The 21,804-nt window shown below is 32.1% G+C and overlaps 1 protein-coding gene across 6 annotated transcripts in view; it reads left to right on the plus strand.

Annotated features, from left to right (window-relative positions):
* Window positions 1–15,659, plus strand: part of LOC144966340 (FERM domain-containing protein 5-like) — a 67,534-nt gene extending 51,875 nt beyond the window's left edge. For 2 of the 6 annotated variants that reach the window (XM_078902659.1, XM_078902660.1), the window contains 9 exons: window positions 1,519–1,607; window positions 1,854–1,931; window positions 2,414–2,482; window positions 4,103–4,197; window positions 6,970–6,987; window positions 9,547–9,576; window positions 12,698–12,745; window positions 13,759–13,976; window positions 15,200–15,659. In XM_078902659.1, coding sequence (XP_078758785.1) covers window positions 1,519–1,607; window positions 1,854–1,931; window positions 2,414–2,482; window positions 4,103–4,197; window positions 6,970–6,987; window positions 9,547–9,576; window positions 12,698–12,745; window positions 13,759–13,976; window positions 15,200–15,658 — 1,104 coding nt within the window. In that variant the 3' untranslated portion in view covers window position 15,659. The remainder of the gene's footprint in view (window positions 1–1,518; window positions 1,608–1,853; window positions 1,932–2,413; window positions 2,483–4,102; window positions 4,198–6,969; window positions 6,988–9,546; window positions 9,577–12,697; window positions 12,746–13,758; window positions 13,977–15,199) is intronic. The other 4 variants (XM_078902664.1, XM_078902665.1, XM_078902661.1 and 1 more) reach the window with 3 other exon arrangements.
* The last annotated feature ends 6,145 nt before the right edge of the window (window positions 15,660–21,804 follow it).

Here is a 21,804-nt window from a genome sequence, read left to right on the forward strand (position 1 = left end):
TCTTTAGTAGCTATAGAGGAATTGATAACATTTAATTATACCTTGTCTTACTTTCTGGTTGGAAAGTGACATTTGAAAATTGGACTATATTAACTTTTAAATAAGAAATTCACAAAATGTATATGTAATGAGGGCAGCTGACAGAGCCATGTAAGTACAAGAGAGGTGATCTTGATTGAGAAAATTGTTTAAAAAATCATGATAACACTTAGTATGTGTTGTTAGAACACATGACTATTCCTGCCCATCGGGATTGTGGTAGTCTGTTGGTCACAAGGGTAGGGGAGGGGTTGGGCTTTAAGATATAAGCTTACCATAAGAAAATTTATGATTCTGACAAGTTGTGGAAATGAGTATGAGGTTTGTTTTTTGTTCGTTATCTGTTTTTATATTTATCTCTTGCTTTAAACATCATCACCATCAACGACCAACACCTTTACTAGCAACAACAACCACAACAACAACAACAATAACAACAGCAAGAACAAGAGCAGCATCAACGTCAGAAAAACAAATATTTTCTCTTTTACTGCATGGCTTCTCCTTTTTTCTCTCGCATATTTGGGTACCAGTCACTATTTAGTCCCTAAGTAATAATTTCTATTTGTGGCAAAACTGTTTACATTTCTGTCTTTGTTTCATCATAGACTGTTTGGACAAACTTGTTGCTGTACCATAAAGTATATCATAATGAATTATGTATTGTATATTTTGTCCTCAATTCTTATTCCCCAATTCTATTCATATCAAATAATGACTCATCTAGGTTTGAGATTAATTATTATTTGAAGAGTGCCATTTTTCTTTTGTCATGTGATTTTGAAGAACATGATCAAAATAAGTGATAATGAAATTATGAGCACGCTTTTTTTTTTAGTTCATGTTCTCATACTCAAAAGTTAACATTAAAAAACAAAATAAAAATTCTTGAGCTTTTATATAGCGCAATATCCACTAAATATGCTCAAAGTGCGTTACAAGGAGTCCCTGACCAAACAAAACTTAACATGCAGATTGAGACATGATGCCTGATATTACAATTTTTTTCCGACAGAGAAAACGCTGTTATTGACAGGTACTCATTTTACACCTGAGTAAGGTGAGAGAATGTGAGTAGAGAGCCTTTTACAACTCAACTATGCGCAGAGCGAGGCTTGAATCCAGGACCTTCCGATCCTCAAGGGAGTGTCATACCACAAGACTGCATTGCCGCACATATAAGATTTATTAATCTATTAAGCAGGGTGAAGAAACCAGGTATCTCATTCATGGTGCATGTAACTTGTGCCTTTCTAAAGCATTTGTCTTATGCTGATTCCTCAGCTCGGTGCAAGGCACTCAATCACACCTGAGTCATTTGGGTGGGATAAGATGTGAATTTGAAAAGAGCATTTATTTTCAGGAATTTAAGGACAATTTAAGACATTGATGTTCGTTTGGAAATTTAAAACTTTATGAAGTTTCTTTAAAAAAGGATTAACGAAAATATGTCACTAAGGGTTTTTTGTTTTGTTTCAGAAACCACTTGCAGTTGGATTTAAATGTTCCACATCATCTGCAGCTAAATACCTCTGGAGATCAGCAGTCGAACAACAGCTCTTCTTCACGTAAGTCTAGGTCTCATTTGGATCAGAAATCTTATTTACATCATTTAATGAGCTTTCAATGATGATTTGCTAAATATATGCGTTGTTTTCTTCTTTTATTTATTTATATTTTTATATAGGGTATAATACGCTGGCATTATAATTGTACAAAGATCACATATTCTTTGCATCTAGAAAGAAATTGAAAAGAATGTTGGTTATTGGAACACAGGTTCATTTTCTCCTCTTGTAATTTCCTTTTTACAGACTGTCTTCATCGACGACTACCCAAAAGGTTCGATCTGGTGGCTCTCTTTTCTCAAGAGGATCCAAATTTCGTTTTAGGTAAGATTTGAATGTTAAAATTTTTTTTTGGCATGAAAAAACAGCAGTTGAATTTTTTTTTCAATTGTGAATTAAAAGTATTTTGGTATTACCAGTTTTTAAATTGTTTAGCTGCTTGGTGTGTTCTTAGAGTGAAATGAATGACTTGGCTTTTTGACTCTTACATGATTTCAGAAAATTATAACAGAGTATTTCCCCCTTCTCTCCTTAAACAGGCATACCTTTAGAAGCATCAGGCATACACATAGTCACACTCACACACATACACACACACGCACACACACACACTCACACACACACACACATGTAAATAGATCTACATCTTTCCATCAACAAAACACAAACTCACATTATGTATTATGGAGACCTTTGACTTGACTTACTTGAGTAGTGATTTCTCCCTAAAGCATCTCTATAGACCAATGTCGTAACTAACAGCTTGCTTTGTGTTGTCTCTCTCCTCCACATGGTCCAATCCACAGCGGCCGTTGCCAGAATGAAGCATACGAGGCCAGTGAGAAAATCCACAGATCAGAACCAAATTTCAACAGGTATTTCACAACAAATATAGACACGCCAATTGTGTCTCTAAGATCCAAACCAAATCTAAGGCTTTGTCCTTGATGAAAGGCTGAATTTTTTAAAAATGATTCCCAAAAGGGAGGGAAAATTAATTGCACTCCTTCCCCCCCCCCCCTTCCCCATTCCATTACCTAATACATGTGATATGTAGTTTTGACAACTGTGCCTAAATTCTGTCTTTATGTGTTTGGTGGCAAAGTTGGTGATAATTTTGATACAGAATTATCCATTGTTAAAAGATTCCTATTGTTTTGTCTCAAATTCTGATTCCACTTTTGGAATATGAAGGGTTGGCAGGTCTTGCATACTACCAGCTTCGTCCACAAAAACATTGGACGTATTTGAAAACTATTCATGCTACATTTCTGTACCAGACTCTTTATTCATTGATCATTTGTTGATCACTATAATAATTAAGGCTAATCAAAACCCATTGTAGTAAACAGGCAATAAACTATAAGTTGTTCATTGTAGCTGGTTTCTGCCAGGATGTTAACCTGAAGGGACAGATAGCTGAATTATTGTGTAGCAACAGATTACCCTCAAAGAAACCAGAAGACCCATTTTCAATGTGGAAAAAGCACCCCTGAGTTCCTTGTCAACAAAGAAGATGTCCTGGGAACATATAAAAACTGAACACAAATACGTGGAATATTTTAATGTCGCCTAAGTTTATAATATTCAAATGAATATTTATAGATTGATTTTTTTAGGAATATATCTTTGAACTTTTAATACCTACTTATGCAAAATTTTGAAACAATTATACTACTACTACTACTACTACTACTACTACTACTACTACTACTACTACTACTACTACTACTACTACTACTAAGATGATGACAATGACGACGACTACAACAAATGCTGCTACTGAACACACACAATAGCATTGAATAAACAACATTAATGGTATTGGAAATCAGTTTTAAAAGAAACTTGAAACTTTGATATATGATAATTTAACAATTTATTGCAAAGAAAAATGTCCATCTGAAATATTTTATTTTCCTAGGTTGTAAATTTTGTATCAAGGTGGTAACTTTTTCTTTATTTTTTTATGGACCCTGCATGATGCAAAATATATTTTGATTTTACAATTAATAATGGTTGTAAAATTGGGAGTAGTTTGTCTATGTGTATGATTACAGACCTGCCTTCTGTTACGAACAATTTGTAGAATTACGAAATTTTAGCTCCAATTTCATAACTTCATGAACATCTCTAAGTTATTGAAGCTTAATGAAAATGAAAGTGAGATTCCAGATTACATAATTATAAGAATTTTTAAGTGTTATTTAATCCTTGTGGAGGTAAATTGATGATTTTTAGAGTTAAATATAGCAATTAAAATTGTTATCCACAAAAGATTACGAAAATTTAAATTTTCAAGTAGGCAGGCATGTGATTATGATGAAATTGATATAGACAATTGACAATGATAATGATGTTGACCGCATATTTAGACTTTAAAATAGAGTTACCAGATTGGTACTGCCGTACAAAATTGTAATATTTTAAAACATTTTTCATATGGAATGAATGAGCATGACGACAATCATCCTTTAATCCTATTTTTTTTTTAGAACCTCATCCTTGCCCAATTTTGGTAAAAAGAATAATGCTGATAGCAAGAACAATACCATGAGAGATTCGCTCATCACTGACAGTTTCCGGGAAGGTTGGTGGCACATTTCTATATATATATTATATATAACTCTCACACGTCTACCTTCTGTGTACAGGGCTTTATATATCTTCAAACATTTTATTTGGACTAACTTGTAAATGTTTTAAATATTATTATCACAAATCCTAGATGTATTGATTATTCATAACATTGAGACTGACGAGGTATAGGAAATATATATTTTTTTCAAAGCCTAGCAATGAGGAACATTTTTTAGTTTGCCATTCAGATTAATGCAGCACTTCACAATGATACATTTCTTGATTTAAATACGCATTGGAAAGAACATAAAACTGGAATAATGCATTGGGTGTTGTTGTTTAGAATCATTTTAAAAAATTTGAATAAATGTTTGCCAGTCAGGTATATAAAGCCTTGTGAGTGGTTTGCTGTAGTATTGATATAAATTGGTTTTTATAGTTATTTATAGTTGGTTGTTGGTTATACGGTAGGTATCCTGAATGTCAATACATGTCTATTATTTTGTTACTCTCATTTCATTGATTTCGTTGTGAATATTAGAAAACCACACACTATTAATATATAAAAGCAATCATTGCTTTCTGCCTTCCCTTTTATTTTTTGTAATATGAAATCTATTGTTCCACTCCCTGATTTATGATGATTTTGTTTGGAGTGAATAGGGAATTGTATGAATAATGGTATTGATGATGATGATATATATATATATATATATATAATATATATTATATATTAATAGTATAATCTTTATGGATTTAAAGTAAATCCTAGACTGTCTGAAGCTCTAGACTGTTTAATCAAAAATGAATGAAACGGCATCAATAAGGAACAAAATAAATGACAAAGTTTCAGGTTCCAACTCGGATCCAAAGTAACAACCCTCATCTCTCCAAAACTTCACTTGCATTAATGTTTTATGTTTGTTGTCGACTGATGAAATGTTTAAGTCGAAATAGTTTTGTTACTTATTTTGTTCTTTATCAAAACTGATATGTATATCTTTTTGATCAATACTTTTACCAAAGGCCATTACCTCAGCACTGGAATTAGACATCCCATTTTTTAATTCATCTCTCTCTCTCTCTCTTTCTCTCTCTTTCTCTCTCTCTCTCTCTCTCTCTCTCTCTCTCTCTCTCTCTCTCTCTCTCTCTCTCTCTCACACTCACTCTCTGGCTTCAGATACTTTATTACTTTATTTTTAACTTGGGAATGGATTTTTAAGCATGTATTCATCAAGTAGGAAATATTTGATGTAAAAGGTGTGATTTTAGATTTTTTTCAATATGAGCAAATAATAAATTAAAAATGTGAATTTAACACATTCAATGGGAATACCTCCAAGCTTACATATTTTTTTTTGTTTTTACCTTTACGGCTATTTTATTCCCTTGTAGTGTGTAATTCCTTTTACGGTTCCCAGCTTCAAGATTTAAACATTTCAACAACCCTATCCCCCCAAATCAAACAAGAGTACATTCACCAATATTGTGTACAGTTTGAACTCATTATGTAGGGATCCAGTGAAACCTCAGGTTTAATGAGGAAAATAAAATTTCACATTTCTATATGTATATTTACATTTTTATTTGGTTTCAATTAGCATATGTAATATCTTGCATTCACTGAAATATGTTGTGCAATGTATATAAAGAGTACTGTCCTGCTGTCCTGTTGTCCTTCCATATCATTAGAATATTCTTGTTAATTTATATGGAATGACATTGACATGTTTCTGCCATGGTCCACAATTCAATTTCACAGGTGATGAGTTGAGTATTAAATACACTCTGCTGAAAATTGATATTGGAAATATTGCATTATCTTTACAGTGAAGGCGATAGATAATTATCTTTATTTGGAGGCAATACATCATATTAATTCTCCTTGGCTCCTTGGGAGGTTGGGGGGGGGGGGGGGGGTGTTACTGTATCAGTCTACCGTTCCTGTGTTTACTTACCCCTGTAAGTTCCATGCAGGTTTGAGGTCTTGTTCAAGAATGAGACTATTTCGTATTGTTGGGGTCTTATTTTGGGTGGAAGTGTAGTCATGTAGTCATATGCTACGGTTACTCACTCCATGTCTTTTGCTGCGAAGGGGACAATCTGATTGACTCATCTTGACTCATCTCTTTTTCTTTGTTTTTTTTTTCTTGATAGTTAAACATCTCTCTATGTTATATTGGTGCTTAGTAATATACATTTTGTAGCAGAATACACCCTACTTTGTGGATGCCTGCACTAGTGTCTATGGGGGACTTTTAGGTGGTCTCAGCTTGACATATGGATAGATTGCTCTAGGAATGTCTGTCCCCTGTTTTAAGACCTTTTTCTCAAGTTTTCTAATGTGTTCTTGCAAGTGTAGGCCAATAATCTTGTAACCTATCCATCGCTTTCCTTTTTTACTGAAGCTTAAATTCTCTTTAATTAAATGTTAAAAGCTCTGTTAAAACCCTTCCAAACAAACCGTGCAAACCAGCACATTGTATCGACTTAAGTAGTGCATTGTGCAGCATTTGTGGAGCAAATGAAATCAGAAATCTTATTGTCATGTGTTCCAGTGTCAAAATATTAATATTGAAGTCATCATGTGCAAGTTATATGTATTAAGCAATGGATGATATTAAAATAATACATCTTTACAAGCAATCAATGATACTGAAATAACACGTCTTTACCTTAAATATAGAATAGTCTGCTTGCTTTATACTGTATTAACCAAGCTCTCCTTTCTCGCCTTCTTATTTTTCTTCCTCCCTCCAACTACTGATCACTTCCATATCAGATCGCAGACAGTACAATGGTAAGTGACTCCATACTGTGTCTGCAGTATGTATTTTACCTCTTTCTGCTGCAATGTCACATGATGAATAGTGGCTTTCAATGCAAAAGATGATAATAATAATGTTTATAACAATTATTATCCTCACATGAATCTTTTATTAAACAAACATAAGCTTTGCATGTCTTTAAGATGAAATTTATATTACTTCGTGGTGATTTAAATGTGGTATTTGACACTCTGAAATCCATAAATTGCATTTTAAGAAAATAAATCATGATGTGTGAAATTACAAAAATGCATTTAATTTACTACAGTCGGGACCAAAAAAAAAAAAAAAAAGTGTACTTGTACATACCCACTTTTTTAAAAATAGTTTTTTTCAAGCTTTGTTTTTGATTTGTTTATGTAATAACAGATTTTGGACTAAAAATGATATAATTTTGATATTTCTAAATGACGTCCATAATGTCGACAAAATTTGACCTTGAATTTGTGTCTCATGTTCTCCTAGGAAAAGGGATTGTATAGCCTTCATTTCGTGAATTGCTTCAAACTTTTGTCTCTTATTTAGAGGAATTTTAGTCCAGAATTTAGGGCAATTTTTATAGATTGATACATTGTTAAAGTTTTACCAAAAACAATGGGTGCTTTTTGTCAACATGACACATTGCAAAAAAAATAAAACACACAAAAAAACCCAACCAAAACAAAACAAAACAAAACAAAACCAAAAAAAAAAAAACCGTGATAAATTTGGGCATTTATATACCGCAATACCCACTAAACAAGCTCTTTAAAGGAGTCCCTAACCAACAGCAATACTTAATACGTAGTACGAACCACGCATGACGTAAGGCGATAATATAATTTTTTCTGATAGGGAAAACACTGTTTATGGCCAGGTACTTATTTTACATTTGAGTACGGTGAGAGAATGTGGGAATAGAGTGTTTCCAAGGACTCAACTATGCACTATTGAGAGTGGGGATTGAACCCTGGACCTATTTTTTTCATTACTATGCCAAGTTATTTTGAAAGCCGTCAAAAAGTTTAGGTATTAGTGGCATTTAAATCTAAGGAAAAATACTCTGTCACTCTCTCTTTTTGTTGTTGTTGTTTTTTTGTTTTTTTTTTGGTTGCAATCTGTGCATGAGGCTGTCCAAAAGGTCATTTTTGTAAAATTCGATGCATAAAAGACACCAATGTTGAGTTATTTTGAAAGCCATGGAAAAATTTGGGTTTCATCAGTATCCCCGGGTTAAATAGTGGTATTTTAAAAAACTGAAAACTAGACCGATAGCCTTGAAACAAGAGAATAGCAAATATTATAACTTCTGACATTGAAAGGGTCGAAAATTGTGGATAAAGTTGATAACTTAAAAGCCATCTTTGCTTTGATTTCGGTGGTAGATCCTCAGTTTTTGAATCACCTTTTGATCAGTTTAATTCTTTAAGCCCTGGGACTGACTGAGTGGGCGTAGTATTCCCGAGCACTGGGCTTTCAACCTAATTTCAAACATACAGTTTTTATAAATGTTTCAAGATATCCCCTTCAGTTTTTTTTTAATTATTACAACCAATACTAGTTCTAAATGGATGTGGAGAGACAGTAAGATACGTAAGATACGTGTAAGATCAAAAGAATGAGAGCATTTTTGTAGTGTCTAAAAAGTGAAGAAAAAGTAAAAAATCGGGAAAAGAAATGAAATAGGGGTTTTACCTTAATATGGCCAGGAAGTCATTCAGTATGATATAATATGTAAAAATAAAATTATGATAATATTATGCGTAGTAAAATATTGTTAGCTCTATACTATCCGGGAAGAGCATTGATCAGGATGATGCTTGGTTGTGAAAGTGAAACACTTGCGGTAAACAGACGTTTTGCCGTCTTGAAAACCTTACAGTGAAAGAGTGAGAGTGTGTCAAAAAAGATGCATGTTAACCAATGCCATGCTTGTTTGAATGAAGCAATCTATTTATAAAACTCATGGAAAACAATTGGTTTTTCATTCATGAATAATAATGTTATTGTCTGTTTCTAGATAACTAGCCAGTCAACGAGCGAACAGTAGTTTGAACAGTATAGTCTGCTACGGATGTATCCAATGTATCCGCGTTCAGGGCTAGTGTGTAGTAATGGTAATCACAGATAATTCCGTGATCAAGGCTGGTTGAGTTTACCCAGAAAATTTTTTTTTGACATTTATGTCTTTTTGTGTAGAATGTTACGAAAATGACCTTTTGGCACAACTTCATATAGGTTTTTATTGTGTCATCCTTAGTAACCTAATCAACTTTGGGTCTATTAAAAAATAAATAAATGGACGGTAATAGATTTTTTAAAAGGTTATCAGCACTATGCCGAGTGGGCTTGCTTTTGATGTTCTTGTCAGTATTCCTTTTCATAATATTTGAAGCTTTAAATTTTATTTTAGGAAAATGAAGAAATGATAACTTTTTTGTGGTTGTGTTTTTTTTTTGTTTTTTTTTCTGTCACATTGTTATGTTAAATATAGATGATTGAGTTAAAACCAACATGCATTATTGACGGACATTGTTGGTCAATTTTTCCAGTCTACTTGGCGTCTGGTAAAAACAGAGAAGGTAACATTTGCCAATGTGCCATAATCCCTTCCCTCTCACCACCTCCCATCCAGTCACTGTTATACATTTTTTTTACACCTTCATTAAATACTGTACCTGCAAAATGTCAGCCTTATTTCTTTGTCTGTTTGGATCAGTATTTTTAATTGCATTTCTTGTTGTTATAGTTTTCACATGATTTCATATTTGCTAAGGAGAAATCCACTAAAAGTCTCAGAAAATATTTTATGTGGTATGTTTGGTTGATTAGTTCATGATTTGATACCGTCAAAGGAGTTTCACTATGTCCATATGATATCTGTAATGGATTTTTAAACGATCATTAACTTGAGTGTTTCAATTTTTGTAATGCATTTCCATTTTGAGATGATTAATAAGTTTTATGATGATTTATTTAAAATGGTTAAACATAGAATTTGTGATTTAAAACAATGAGACGACATTAAAAATAAATTCAAAGAACAGCGAAACAGATATCCTGTGGATAAATATTTGTAACATGATTTTTTTTTATTTTGGTTTAATAAATCTTGTATTAAAAATCTCATGAAGAAGAAGATTATGAAGGAGGGGAAGGAGAAAGAGGTTTATATTTTTGTCTCAAGAAACAAATGTTTATTTTTATATCAAGAAATGGTTATATCATGCCAATGTTTATCTATGTATTGGCCTTATATTGAATTTTATACTTGTGGGTATAAAAGAAATATACTTGTATTTGCATCGCTGAAGAACAGCCTTCAATTTATGTATCATTTGTGGAAAGGTTTTAGTTCAGCTTCTTGTTAATGCATTTCTGGCTATGCTAACGGCATCCATTTGTCATATGCTTTCTCAAGGGACATGAGCTTGTAATCTTTTGACCTGTAGACTAGTGATTTGTTTTAACTGAGGATTCGCTTATTTTAACCGAAAATGTTGTCCAACCATTTCCAAGCAAGTTTACAAAACATATGGCCAAAAACATGTATAAAGATTTACTTTTTTTCTCAAAAAATATTTATTTTGTGAAAGGTTTAAGTTGGTTACATGTATTTTGGTGAGCTCATTTCTTTTCTTGAAATTTGGGATATCCTATTACAATAACTGTGAGCGATAATTATGCTGAATGGAACAAGTATCATTACTTGTAAATATTTATTAGAGGGTGAAATCCTGTTACTTTCGGCAAAATTTTTTTAGAGCAGTACTCTTATTTTTGATTAATTAAGAACAACTTCTCTTCTTCTCACAAATTGAACTGAATCTTTGGTGTTTTTAAACAAAATCTTCACATGTATCAAATGACCAAGTCATCATATCAATCATTTGTTGTAAATCTTATTTCTAATACTCTCTTTCTCTCTCTCTCTCTCTCTCTCTCTCTCTCTCTCTCTCTCTCTCTCTCTCTCTCTCTCTCTATCTCTCTCTCTATCTCTCTCTCTCATTTTTGTGCTTTTGATGTATAATGACAGCTTTTAAAAATCATTCTTCATTTACAATATGGATTAAAACCATTGCATGTTTGTTTGTTTTTTGCTTTATTGTAACTTTTTAAAATGAACGTTTGTAGATTAAACTTGAACATTTTAAAACTTTTAAAAATTTATTTATTTATTTATTTTAGTATAAATATGCTATTTTACTTTTGAATTATGTGTCAAATTGTACGTTTTCAATGTTCTGATGTTTTTAAAAAAAATTATTATGGAAACCTTTTCATATTCTTATGTATTGCTCAGCTTTTGCAGATAATTGATTTTTTAAAAATTGAGCTTTTATATAGAGCAATATCCACTAAACGTGCTCAAAGCCCTTGACAAGAGGTCCCTGACCAACAGCCACACATAACATCTAGAATGAAACATGACGAATGTTAGGTGATATTACAATTTTTTTTCTGACATAGACAAACACTGTTAACGGCCAGATACTCATTTTACACCTGAGTACGGTGAGAGAATATGAGTAAAGAGTCTTTTCCAAGGACTCAACTATGCGCAGAGCGAGGCTTTGAACCCAGGACTTTCTGATCCGAAAGCGAGTGTCATACACAAGACCACATAGATGCATTTTGATTGTGTATACTGGTGCATATTATTATGACAATTTTTTCCAGTAATTCCATGTTTTGTAACCAAAAAAAAAAACAAAAAAAAAAACAACAAATAATTTGCTTAAACAAGAATTGACTTCAACTATAACCCATTTAAGCCAATTCACTCCTTTAATTAATATTTTTACTTTGAATTGATTTTGCTCGAAATCAAGCTGACTTATTTCATAGTAATATTACTCAATGTTTGACCTGAATCTTAAATTTGTTTACTAAGGTTTAGTATAATTGCATTATCTCTATTTTGATGTATCTGAATTGCACTATTTCATATGACAAGCATGTCTTGAAATATGTGCTCAAAATATGCCATCAAAGACAGCTTGTTAATCTTAATGGTGGTGAATTTGATTGCATTCCACTTCCACATCCACGACTTTTAATGCATTAGACCATTTTTGTTCATAGCAAATCTATGTCCTAATTAAGCGAAGTCCTAATTTTTCCCGTTCTTCTTCCACATGTAAGGACCCATTAAGTCTGTTAATGTTACTTTTTTTTTTCTTTATTGTTCTCCACTATTATATATGGTGACACCATTCTCAATTGAAATAGTATTATGTTCACAAGCCCACGTGATAGTTCTCCACATTGCTGCAGCTCTTCTCTTTATCATCATCATTTTTTGTTTGTGTGTTTATCAATTGGCTGATGGTTAACTCGTTAAAATTCAAGGGACTTTCCGCATTGTTTCCTGGGAATGATCTATTTTGCAGCCTATCTTTTGCCTTTCAGTGTTAACTTTTAATACAATTGAACCTCACCAGACAATTCTGTGTTGTCTTACCTTCCAATACCCTTCCCTTAGCATTCTATTTTGAGTTAATTGTTTCAATCTTGTAAATGATAATGTGGACCTATCTATCATAATAGAATGACCTTCCCATATGCTACAAAGTAAACATTAACTTGAGGAGTTTCTGCAATGCTGACCTTTTATATAACTTGCTTGAAAGTTGAATTACCAACCTCATATTTGACGGTGATATCAATCTTTTTTATGCCCATTCCATTTCACTTTCCCAGATATCCAAATCGCAGACAGGCGGTCATGTCATTCTTTGTTCTTTACTGGTAATTTCCTGTTATTTCCCCTCATTTTCTTCATACAGATCCTATTTTTTCTTTCATCCTCTTCCTTCCTCCCCCTTCTCCTCGACCATCACTATACTCCATATTAATTGAAAATAGAGCGGTTGTATTTGAAGAAATAAGACGACTCAAACTCACTTGTTGCCAAATCACCCATTTAGTCATTTGCAACCTAACATGACCAAATGTATGGATGTGTATTCTGTATTCATGTATACCTGACCACTTTCATTTTGCAATTATGTTTTAATCTATTTAATACAGCTTTATCTGTTTTCATGAATGCAATGTTTTAGTTGTCCACTTATTGGCAAATCGACAAACCACTCCAAGCCAATGATTGCCTCTCCCACCTTCTACCCCTTTCTCCAATAGCCTTGATTTAGAGTAGATATTGCTATCAGTAAATGATCAAAAATAAATTCAAGGCAATTCAAGTCCTCTCCATTGTCTTTTCTTAGCATAAAAAAAAGAAAGAAATATAGATAAAAATCAATATATAAAAATAACTTTAAGAACAAGGACTGACATTCCATGTCATTGCCATTATTTTATATATTTATCTTATTTTTATTCTGACACTGTGTTAATTGTTCCTAATGCGCTAAATTTTCCCCATCTCTCCTGCTACCATATTGACCATCGTCTCTCCACTCCCATATTTGCTAGGCATTTTTACTTCCGCATTAAGTCCAATCAAAATTCAAAGTTGGTCTGCTGAATGTGTTCTTTATTTAAATACTCTTATTGAATGTTGAGTCGACATTTAAATTTGAAATCTTGACTTCTTGGGAGTTTTATTGATTGTGCTAATGCACTCTTGCTTGAAATTGAAATGTTTTGATGTAAAATTAAAGACCATTCCAATAATTTTATACCAACTATTCATTATAATTGTGTCTTATCGTTTTGAATGTTGTTCCTCATAGTTGTATAAATTGGTAGGTAGAAGTTTTGCAGAATAGATTAAAATGTTTGTTTGTTTTCATTTTCAGAAGCTGCTGTTGATGTCCCAAATATTATAGTGAACAGCAGCACTCCATTGAACTCAAGTGGCCCTGTGTCAGAAAAGCTTGTGGAAGGGGCTAAGGTTACAGCCCCCTTAGCACCAGAGGAGGAGACTGCTATTGTTGAAGAGGTTATGGAACAGGCAACCGCTGTGAGTGGCGTCAACGCTGCTCCTCCTCCCAGAGAATTCAAAGAAAATGGACAGGTATCACGACAATTGAAGTTTCATAAACTTTTTATTTTGCACAGTGGTCTCCATTCATACTCGAGATTTTCACATTGAACATATCGGGCTCACTTATTTTCTTTAACTTGAAAAAATCAAAGAGTAATTGAGTAGGGGTGTGGAAGATAACCTTTTAAAAAAATAAAGATACAAATTTGTGCTATTATGTTAAACACAAAGAATAAATAATGACTTTGTAGTGCAGGATTTTATAATGAAATGAGGGAAAATTAAAATTTCTATTTTCTATGATCTTATGAAGACATTATAATTTTTGAATTGGCTAAAGGGTTTGTTTAATGTAATGATACTTGAACACTTTGTTTTCCAAAAATAAATATATGCATAACATTAACTAATGGAGTAGCGGTGCTCGGTGGTACAGTCTTTGCTTCATACCCGAAAGGCACAAAGTTATACTACCCACCTTACTGTTTGGCCTTGAGCAAGTCACCTCACCTGGGTGGGGCTCCTTACCTCCCATAGTGGGCAGGGAGTCACTTACTGTGTCTTCTATTCCCCTATATCTGTTTTCTAACATGCTTTCTGTCTTTGTCTTGGAATGAGATTATTTGTTTTTTTCCCAGCCCTAGCCGGATACCCTAGCTGAGAGGGAAACAATCAAATGTATAATTAGAGTTTTGGGAGATGATATTTTTTGGCTTGTAAATCATCTCTCTGTTGTGCACTGTATTGTTTTGTTTACATATTATAAATGATTTGTAAACATTTGAGGGAATCCCTCTTAGTCGGGACCTGTGCTTGTGTCTGGATAAGACTTATAGATGATCTCAAACAAATTACTTTGATAGTGTACTCTTGGAATCTACATCTGTTTCCTATTTGAACAAATTCCCCTTTGTCTTACCTTTTCTTAGGTGCTTTAATTGTAATTCTAGAATTTTTTACTATCCCATTTTGTTCCTTTTTACTGGCGCTGATTTGACCTTAATGAGTTGCAAGCGCTGTATGTAAAACCCTTGAAAACATAAACAAGTCACCTCACCCTAGATCACTTTGTGGCACTGAACTGCCTGGATTATTCCAGTCTCCCCTTGGATTAGACCCTAAAGACAGATCTTGCCTTGGGGATAAATAAAGGGATTTTTTTTTTAATTTTAATTTGTTCAAATGGAGATTTCCTTCATATGACCTGATGGTGGATTCATAAACCTTATGTTTTAACAATTTTTTTTTGACAGGTTGTGAAAGATCGAACAGGTGTGCTAGAGACCAGCATTGATGAGACATTGCCATATGAACCAAATCGCACCATTGATGAATCAGATGATGATGAAAAAGATGATAGTGAAGCGAACAAACCCGGACTTGATGAACAAATCGCTCTCTTGGATGAAGAGATCTCGAACCCAACTCTAGCTGCTGAGTTGAATCTCGCCTCACCACCGCCTGCCGCATCATCACAACCATCCCAGATCACAAAAGCAGAAAAAGGCAGTGGTGGCATTCTCAAAGCCATAACTGTTTCCCTGCTCATTTCCCTCGTGTTGGCCTTCCTATTATTTTACATCATTTTCTTCAGCTCTGTCAAACATCCTTTGGTGCCCAAGCTACGACAAAATTTGAATTTTCTGGAACCCGTGGCTAAAGTAGTTGGTCAGCAGGCAAAAGTCATGGCATCTTATTTCAAAAAGAAATAAATTGATAATGCTCTTTTTATTTACATTGTCATTTCAGACCATTTTCATTGTAGTAATGAAAATGACATGCTTTCATCAATCATCTAGTCCTCAACATTTTAATGGGGGACTTAACAACATATCCATTATTAAATATAATTCAAGGATTATTTTTGTTTGTTTTTGTTGTTGTTTTTTTTGCTCTATTCATTACATCCCTAAGTTCAAGTTTTAGGAAATACTATATTGAGGAAATGTTAATCAACAGTAATTACAACTATTAATTTGCAAAGATAAGTGGCACATATGATATTTAAAAAATTTGATATTGTTTTATTTACATTTAAACAATCTCAGTATCACTTATCCTGATACAGTTCTCAGCTAAGAAGGAACATAACTGAGGTTGTTTTCTTATTAATATTGCTGAGCTGTCAATAGATTATTTCATGTGAATTTTATCACTGTCTCTTTTCCAGCAATATTTTATCTTTTCAATTTTGTTATGAATATATCTTTTATTCTACTCATAAATTCTTTATTTTTGCCTAATGTTTTTAAAAAATTTAATATGATTTAGCTGTAGACTGAACAAAATATAAAAATGGGTCTCTAAATTACCAGCTTTTTATAAGATATATATGATCATGTCAGTCAAGTTATCTGCTTGACTTCTTATAATATCTCAACATATTTTTTTTTTTACAAGAAGAAGGAAAATAGAGAGTTTGGAAATATCTAAGAACTTTTTTTTATTGCTAATACTAATATTTTTTCAGCGATGGCTATGAAATTATTCTATATCTTTATAAAGAAAGAACAAATTTGAAATGAGAGTTCATTCTAGTTTTTGGTAATTATATATTTATCTGGTTGAAATATATTTCATCACTGGTTTTGATAATTGTATGCAGAAGCAATATACATGGAAAAGTGAAATTTGGTTGTTATTCTATCGATGAAATAAAATGATGAATCTGAGCTATTTTATGTGTAGATCATTAAAATGAGATGATTCATTAAATATGCTTCAACCTACACTAGAATGCCTTTTCTCGCCATTGTTTCCAATCAAGCTGTACATGTTTTTGCATTTTATATATCTCTTGTCCTTGTACTAATAAAAGATTATATTATTGGCTAGTGTTTAGGACGTCTTTTATTTCATTTCATAATTACTTTGAACTGTTGTCACCAGGGCTTCTTGGCCACTTTTTAACGTGAAGGAAATTTGGACAGGAGAGAAATGTTCAAGATTGTTCAAGAGGGATGGCTTATTTGGGGTTGAGTTTTGTGAAAACAATTTTCGATCTATCTGTTTGTCCCTGACCATGATAATGATAAAAATGTTGTTGATGGTCATGAATAAGGTAATAATAATAATAATAATAATAATAATAATAATAATAATAATAATAATAATAATAATAATAATAATAATAATAATAATAATCATAATAATAATAATAATAATAATGATAATAATAATAGATCATGATATAATTGTAATATATAACCATTGTAATAAAAAAAATAAGACTTTGACCAAGTTGCCATCATACTAGTGGTGCATCTTGTCAAGACATTACTCAGCGTGTGTGCTATTGCTAATACTATAGTCCGTCTTTGTTTTTCCTGTATATTTTTTCCCCTTTATTTTATTGCGATCATCATATATTGTGAATGTATGGCCTTTACAAATACATTTCGATAAGGATTGTAATTCATATCTGACTACAGTACGACAACATGGTTCATGAAAGAATTATACTCATGGAATATATATGTTTAAAAGTATTTGGATGTGTGTGTGTCTCAGTGATAGATGAATAGTTTGTTGTTTTATTATTGTAATTGATAGTCAAATTAAGATTTGGATTAGGAGTTTGCTATCGAGAATCGGAATGAAACATTCGTTTTTCTTTTTTTTAAATACAGTTGTTTTTTTTTCTATCAAAGTTTTTAAAAATTCTTTTTACGTTTCTTTCTTTTTAGGTTATTTTTAAAAATGTATGTTTAAAATTGAAATAGTTGTTGATTATGTAGGATGTTAATACTCTACAGCATTAAATGTCTGTTACACACCACCACAATTTTCCCAAGGGTCATCATAATGTGCAAAATGTTAAATTTGGTGACGTACACTTCTTTTCTTTGTATGAAACTGGGGAATCATTTTCATCATGTACATATCTTATGATTTCAAATAGATTTGCATATGGATAAATATACTTTTTTTTTTTAAATACCATCTGCCATCGGTCCTTTTTTCAAGTCCCTCTTCAGTTTTCTATTTCCCTTATCAGTGCAATGGAACCATTGACTCTAATATTATGTCATTGTGTTAACATAGAAGTTAAGTTATAAATATCATGTGTATATACACCTATATATAAAATCTATACATATATAATGTATATATATATAAATCACTGTCACAGAAATGATTACAGTGATTTGAGACTCTAGGAATTGGTGTCATAGGTACTAAAACCCAATTCCTTGACAAAAATTTTATACCTACCTTTTCTCTAATTTTAAGATGTAACATTAATTTGTTTCTTGGTGGATGGAATGTTAATAACTTGAGAAAATTAGGTACCGTATTCTGAAATCGTCACTCAATTAACCGTTGAGTGATTAAACATTTTTTACTAATTAGATGTTAATTTTTCTTTTTTTTTTTAAAATATACTTACAATAGCATTACGTGATCTTTCTTGGGTGTGTGAATCCTTCATTTATTGTAACTTTTTTTTTTTTTCACCTCGGAGCATTAACTAAGAACTGAATGAAAAATTCCATTCCATTACTCCGGGTTTTTATGGTCAATTGGCTTTGAATTAGTAGGTTGGTGCTTTATTAGCCAGCTTATTCCATTGTTGAAAATTTGAGTAGTTTGGTTTAAATGTTCTTTGAAGCAATGTATGCAAAGTAACATTCCGAAGCCTCTTGGTTTTTTCCCCCCTTTACTACCATACTCCTGTTATTGAGCTGATGTTCAGTATTTGGCATCATGATTGTTTTTGACACATACCTAGGTCTATAGTATTCTCTTCAATTTGATTTATTCATCAATCTTAAAATGAGTGTTTTCCTTTCTGCAATGCCTGACGTTTGGGCATGGTTACCTTATATGGGGCTTATGTTGAAGCTAAGGTTTCTTTATTCTTAAGATCAAATTCTTCAATTTTATAAAGATGTGAATAATCACAAGCGTTTCGAGAGAATGGGAATCAGATTTTTTGAAAGGTTAAATTCCGAAGTTTCAAGGTTCAATATTCAGGGGCCTCTAGATTGAAAAGGAAAATTTGTTGACTCCCCATTTCTCTCTTTATTTTTATCTCACAATACACAAATTTTCGTTGTTGTTCACTCAGAATATTGCACTCAAAACAAATGCTCTGGCTTGCATTTTCTCAATTGAAAATTTTAAAAATAGTGTTGAGAATAGCAGATCGTGCTTATAAAGGAAATCACTCACACTCACACTCATAACATGTGTTCTATCTATTTCTCCTACTTAATGTTTTTCTGAGTGCATCTTGCAGAGCCCAAGATTTATTTAAATATTAACCATTTAAAAAAAAAGACGAAATGAACAACAACAACAACAACAACAGCAACAAAATAAATAGGTGATTTCACAACAACAGTCGCTTGTTGGAATTTCTTTGAAAAAAAGTGCAATTAATGCATATTTTTTTAAAAATTGCTCTTCTAACTGCAATAAATGACTTGATGAATTCTTGGAAATTTTTTGATTACCTAAATCTAAAACATTAAGTGGTTAAGAACGTTTACAGTATTATCTGGTTGGAATCAGCTGTCCTGTCCAAAAGTCTTAGAGAAATTCATGATTATCTACTTGACGAGATGTAAAGATAAGTTGGTTGCTTCTGAAGTTTTTAGATTTCACTAAGATATTGCTTATCAGCCTCTTCATTTGATGGTATCGTGCTCTCAAAAAATGTGGTTATGGACATTAGTGAAAAATATTTGTGTGTGTGTGTGGGGGGGGGGGGGGGGTATGTGTGTGTGTGTATATTTAGGTGTGTGTTTGTGGGAGAGTCTTAAAACTTTATTTTTCATCAAAGATTTGCTATCAGACAACAATAAATACAATTATTTTCTGATGTCATAATGATGTTATGAATCACTCGTGGCTCATTAAAACGAAACAACAATTTCAAAATTTCCAAATTTGTAATATATTCATTTTGCTGTAACACCTTCTCTACTTTTATATTTAGGTGCTTGTGTGTGTCAACGGTATTTAAATCTTTTAAATTATTCTTTAATCTTCCTATTTACTTGGACTGAAATTATCTAAACGCAAAACAAGCTCTTTATACACCCCCCCCCAAAAAAAAAAAAAAAAAAGGACGAAAACAATAACTTCATTCTTTTCACATTTGGTTTATAAAATACATTGTTTTCTTAAAGTTTGATAATTTCAAATCATATCTTCCTAGGGTGCATTGGACCACAGCGTTCTCCACTTTCGTGACAACAAAAATTTTATACCACTATGTATACTGAAGTTTGTAAGAAACTGTGATTCATAATGTATCAAAATTTAAACAAAGTGATGTGACACAGAAAAATTCTCAAATTTCGATCTTCTCGGTCTTTACCACTTATGTTGTGTTCCTGCAGTGAATCACTGAAAGACCTCCCCTTGCACTAAGTAAAAATGCAATACAAGTAGATTGCCATTTTCTCTCAAACAAATAATTTATAAAATCCTAAAGAATAGTTATAGAGATTGTATTAATATTTTTTATTTGATTTTATGAATTATCAGCTTGATATTTTCATGTGTTGCAAAAATAGCAAAAGAATACACATGGTTATGAAATAATTTTTATTTTGTCCGGTTAAAGAAAATTCTGAGAACATTCTGTAACACATCATTTAGCACATTGTGTCTTGGAGTATTTTGGCTCTGTTGGTTATCTAGACTTATTGATCTAGACAACCTATTGTGTTTTGTTTAAATGTTTAAATATTTGAGATTTGAAATACACTTTGGTTTGAGATTCGTGACTTGATTTTATGACCAGGGCAGTGTATTTATTTATATAGTTTTTAAACAAATATGATTGTATTGTGCATCTTTTTATGATTTTGATTGACATTTGTACTATTTTTGTTAGATTGCTTGATTTTTGGTTTCAGCGGTCTCTCATATAACCTCAATTGTGTTGGAAGAGACCTAAAGCAACAAACAAACAAACAAAAAAAATCTTTTTGTTTTCTTACGTAATGTACATGGAATCTTTCTTGCTAAGTCTGTATTCTGTCACAAATACTGTGTTGAATCATAATGTTCACCATATAAACTATACAGTTTTTCTTTCTTATGTTGTTACTTGCTTTTCTTTTCTTTTCTTTTTTTTTTCGATTTGGTCAATTTAAGTTTTCACAATTCACCGAATTATGATGCAAATCAGTCACAGGCACTCAGTTTGTTGATTCTCTTTCTTTTTAAAAGGCCTCATCATGTTGAAATTATACCACAGCGGTTGTGTTTGATTTTTGTGGGTTATTTCTTTTTTATTGTTGCATGGATTCGTGTTGCAAAATATAGGATATAACTTTTGTTATTGATTTATAAACAGATATACATTTTTTATTGTTTTGTTTTGCATAATGATTTTATACATTTGTTATGAAATGTATGTTTGTTATAATCTCCGTTTTAAAAACCGAATCTGCATGCTATTGTCTCCTTTTGTTTTACTCATAGCTACACAAAATATTTGGAAATTGCTAATGGCGACCAGATATCCTTAGCTATGTTTGATGTTCAGATGCACTTGTGGCATATAATGTGAAGGTAGGATTCTATCCCAAGTCTCAGTTGATATTGTGCTATGAGTGACATCGTCTTCTAAGTATCATAGTTATTGTTTACAATTATGAAAATGGTTGTGGCTTCGAGCTCTATCAATTTCCACCTGCTTTGGGGACCAACCACTGATGCCATAATGTCATCAATTTCAATTTATATATGATTTTTAAATTTAAATTTGTTTTCTTGATTTACACTTTATTGTTATTCTAATGTCATTACTTATTTTATTTGGCTTGTAAAATATTTCAAACTCATCTTTAACTTCTTTGACGATTTTAGTCTCCCTGCTTTCAGCACGCTAAGTAAT

This window comes from Berghia stephanieae, chromosome 2, assembly GCF_034508935.2.
Source record: "Berghia stephanieae isolate SIO BIC M18660-M18661 chromosome 2, UCSD_Bste_1.3, whole genome shotgun sequence".
Taxonomy (NCBI): Eukaryota; Metazoa; Mollusca; class Gastropoda; order Nudibranchia; family Aeolidiidae; genus Berghia; species Berghia stephanieae.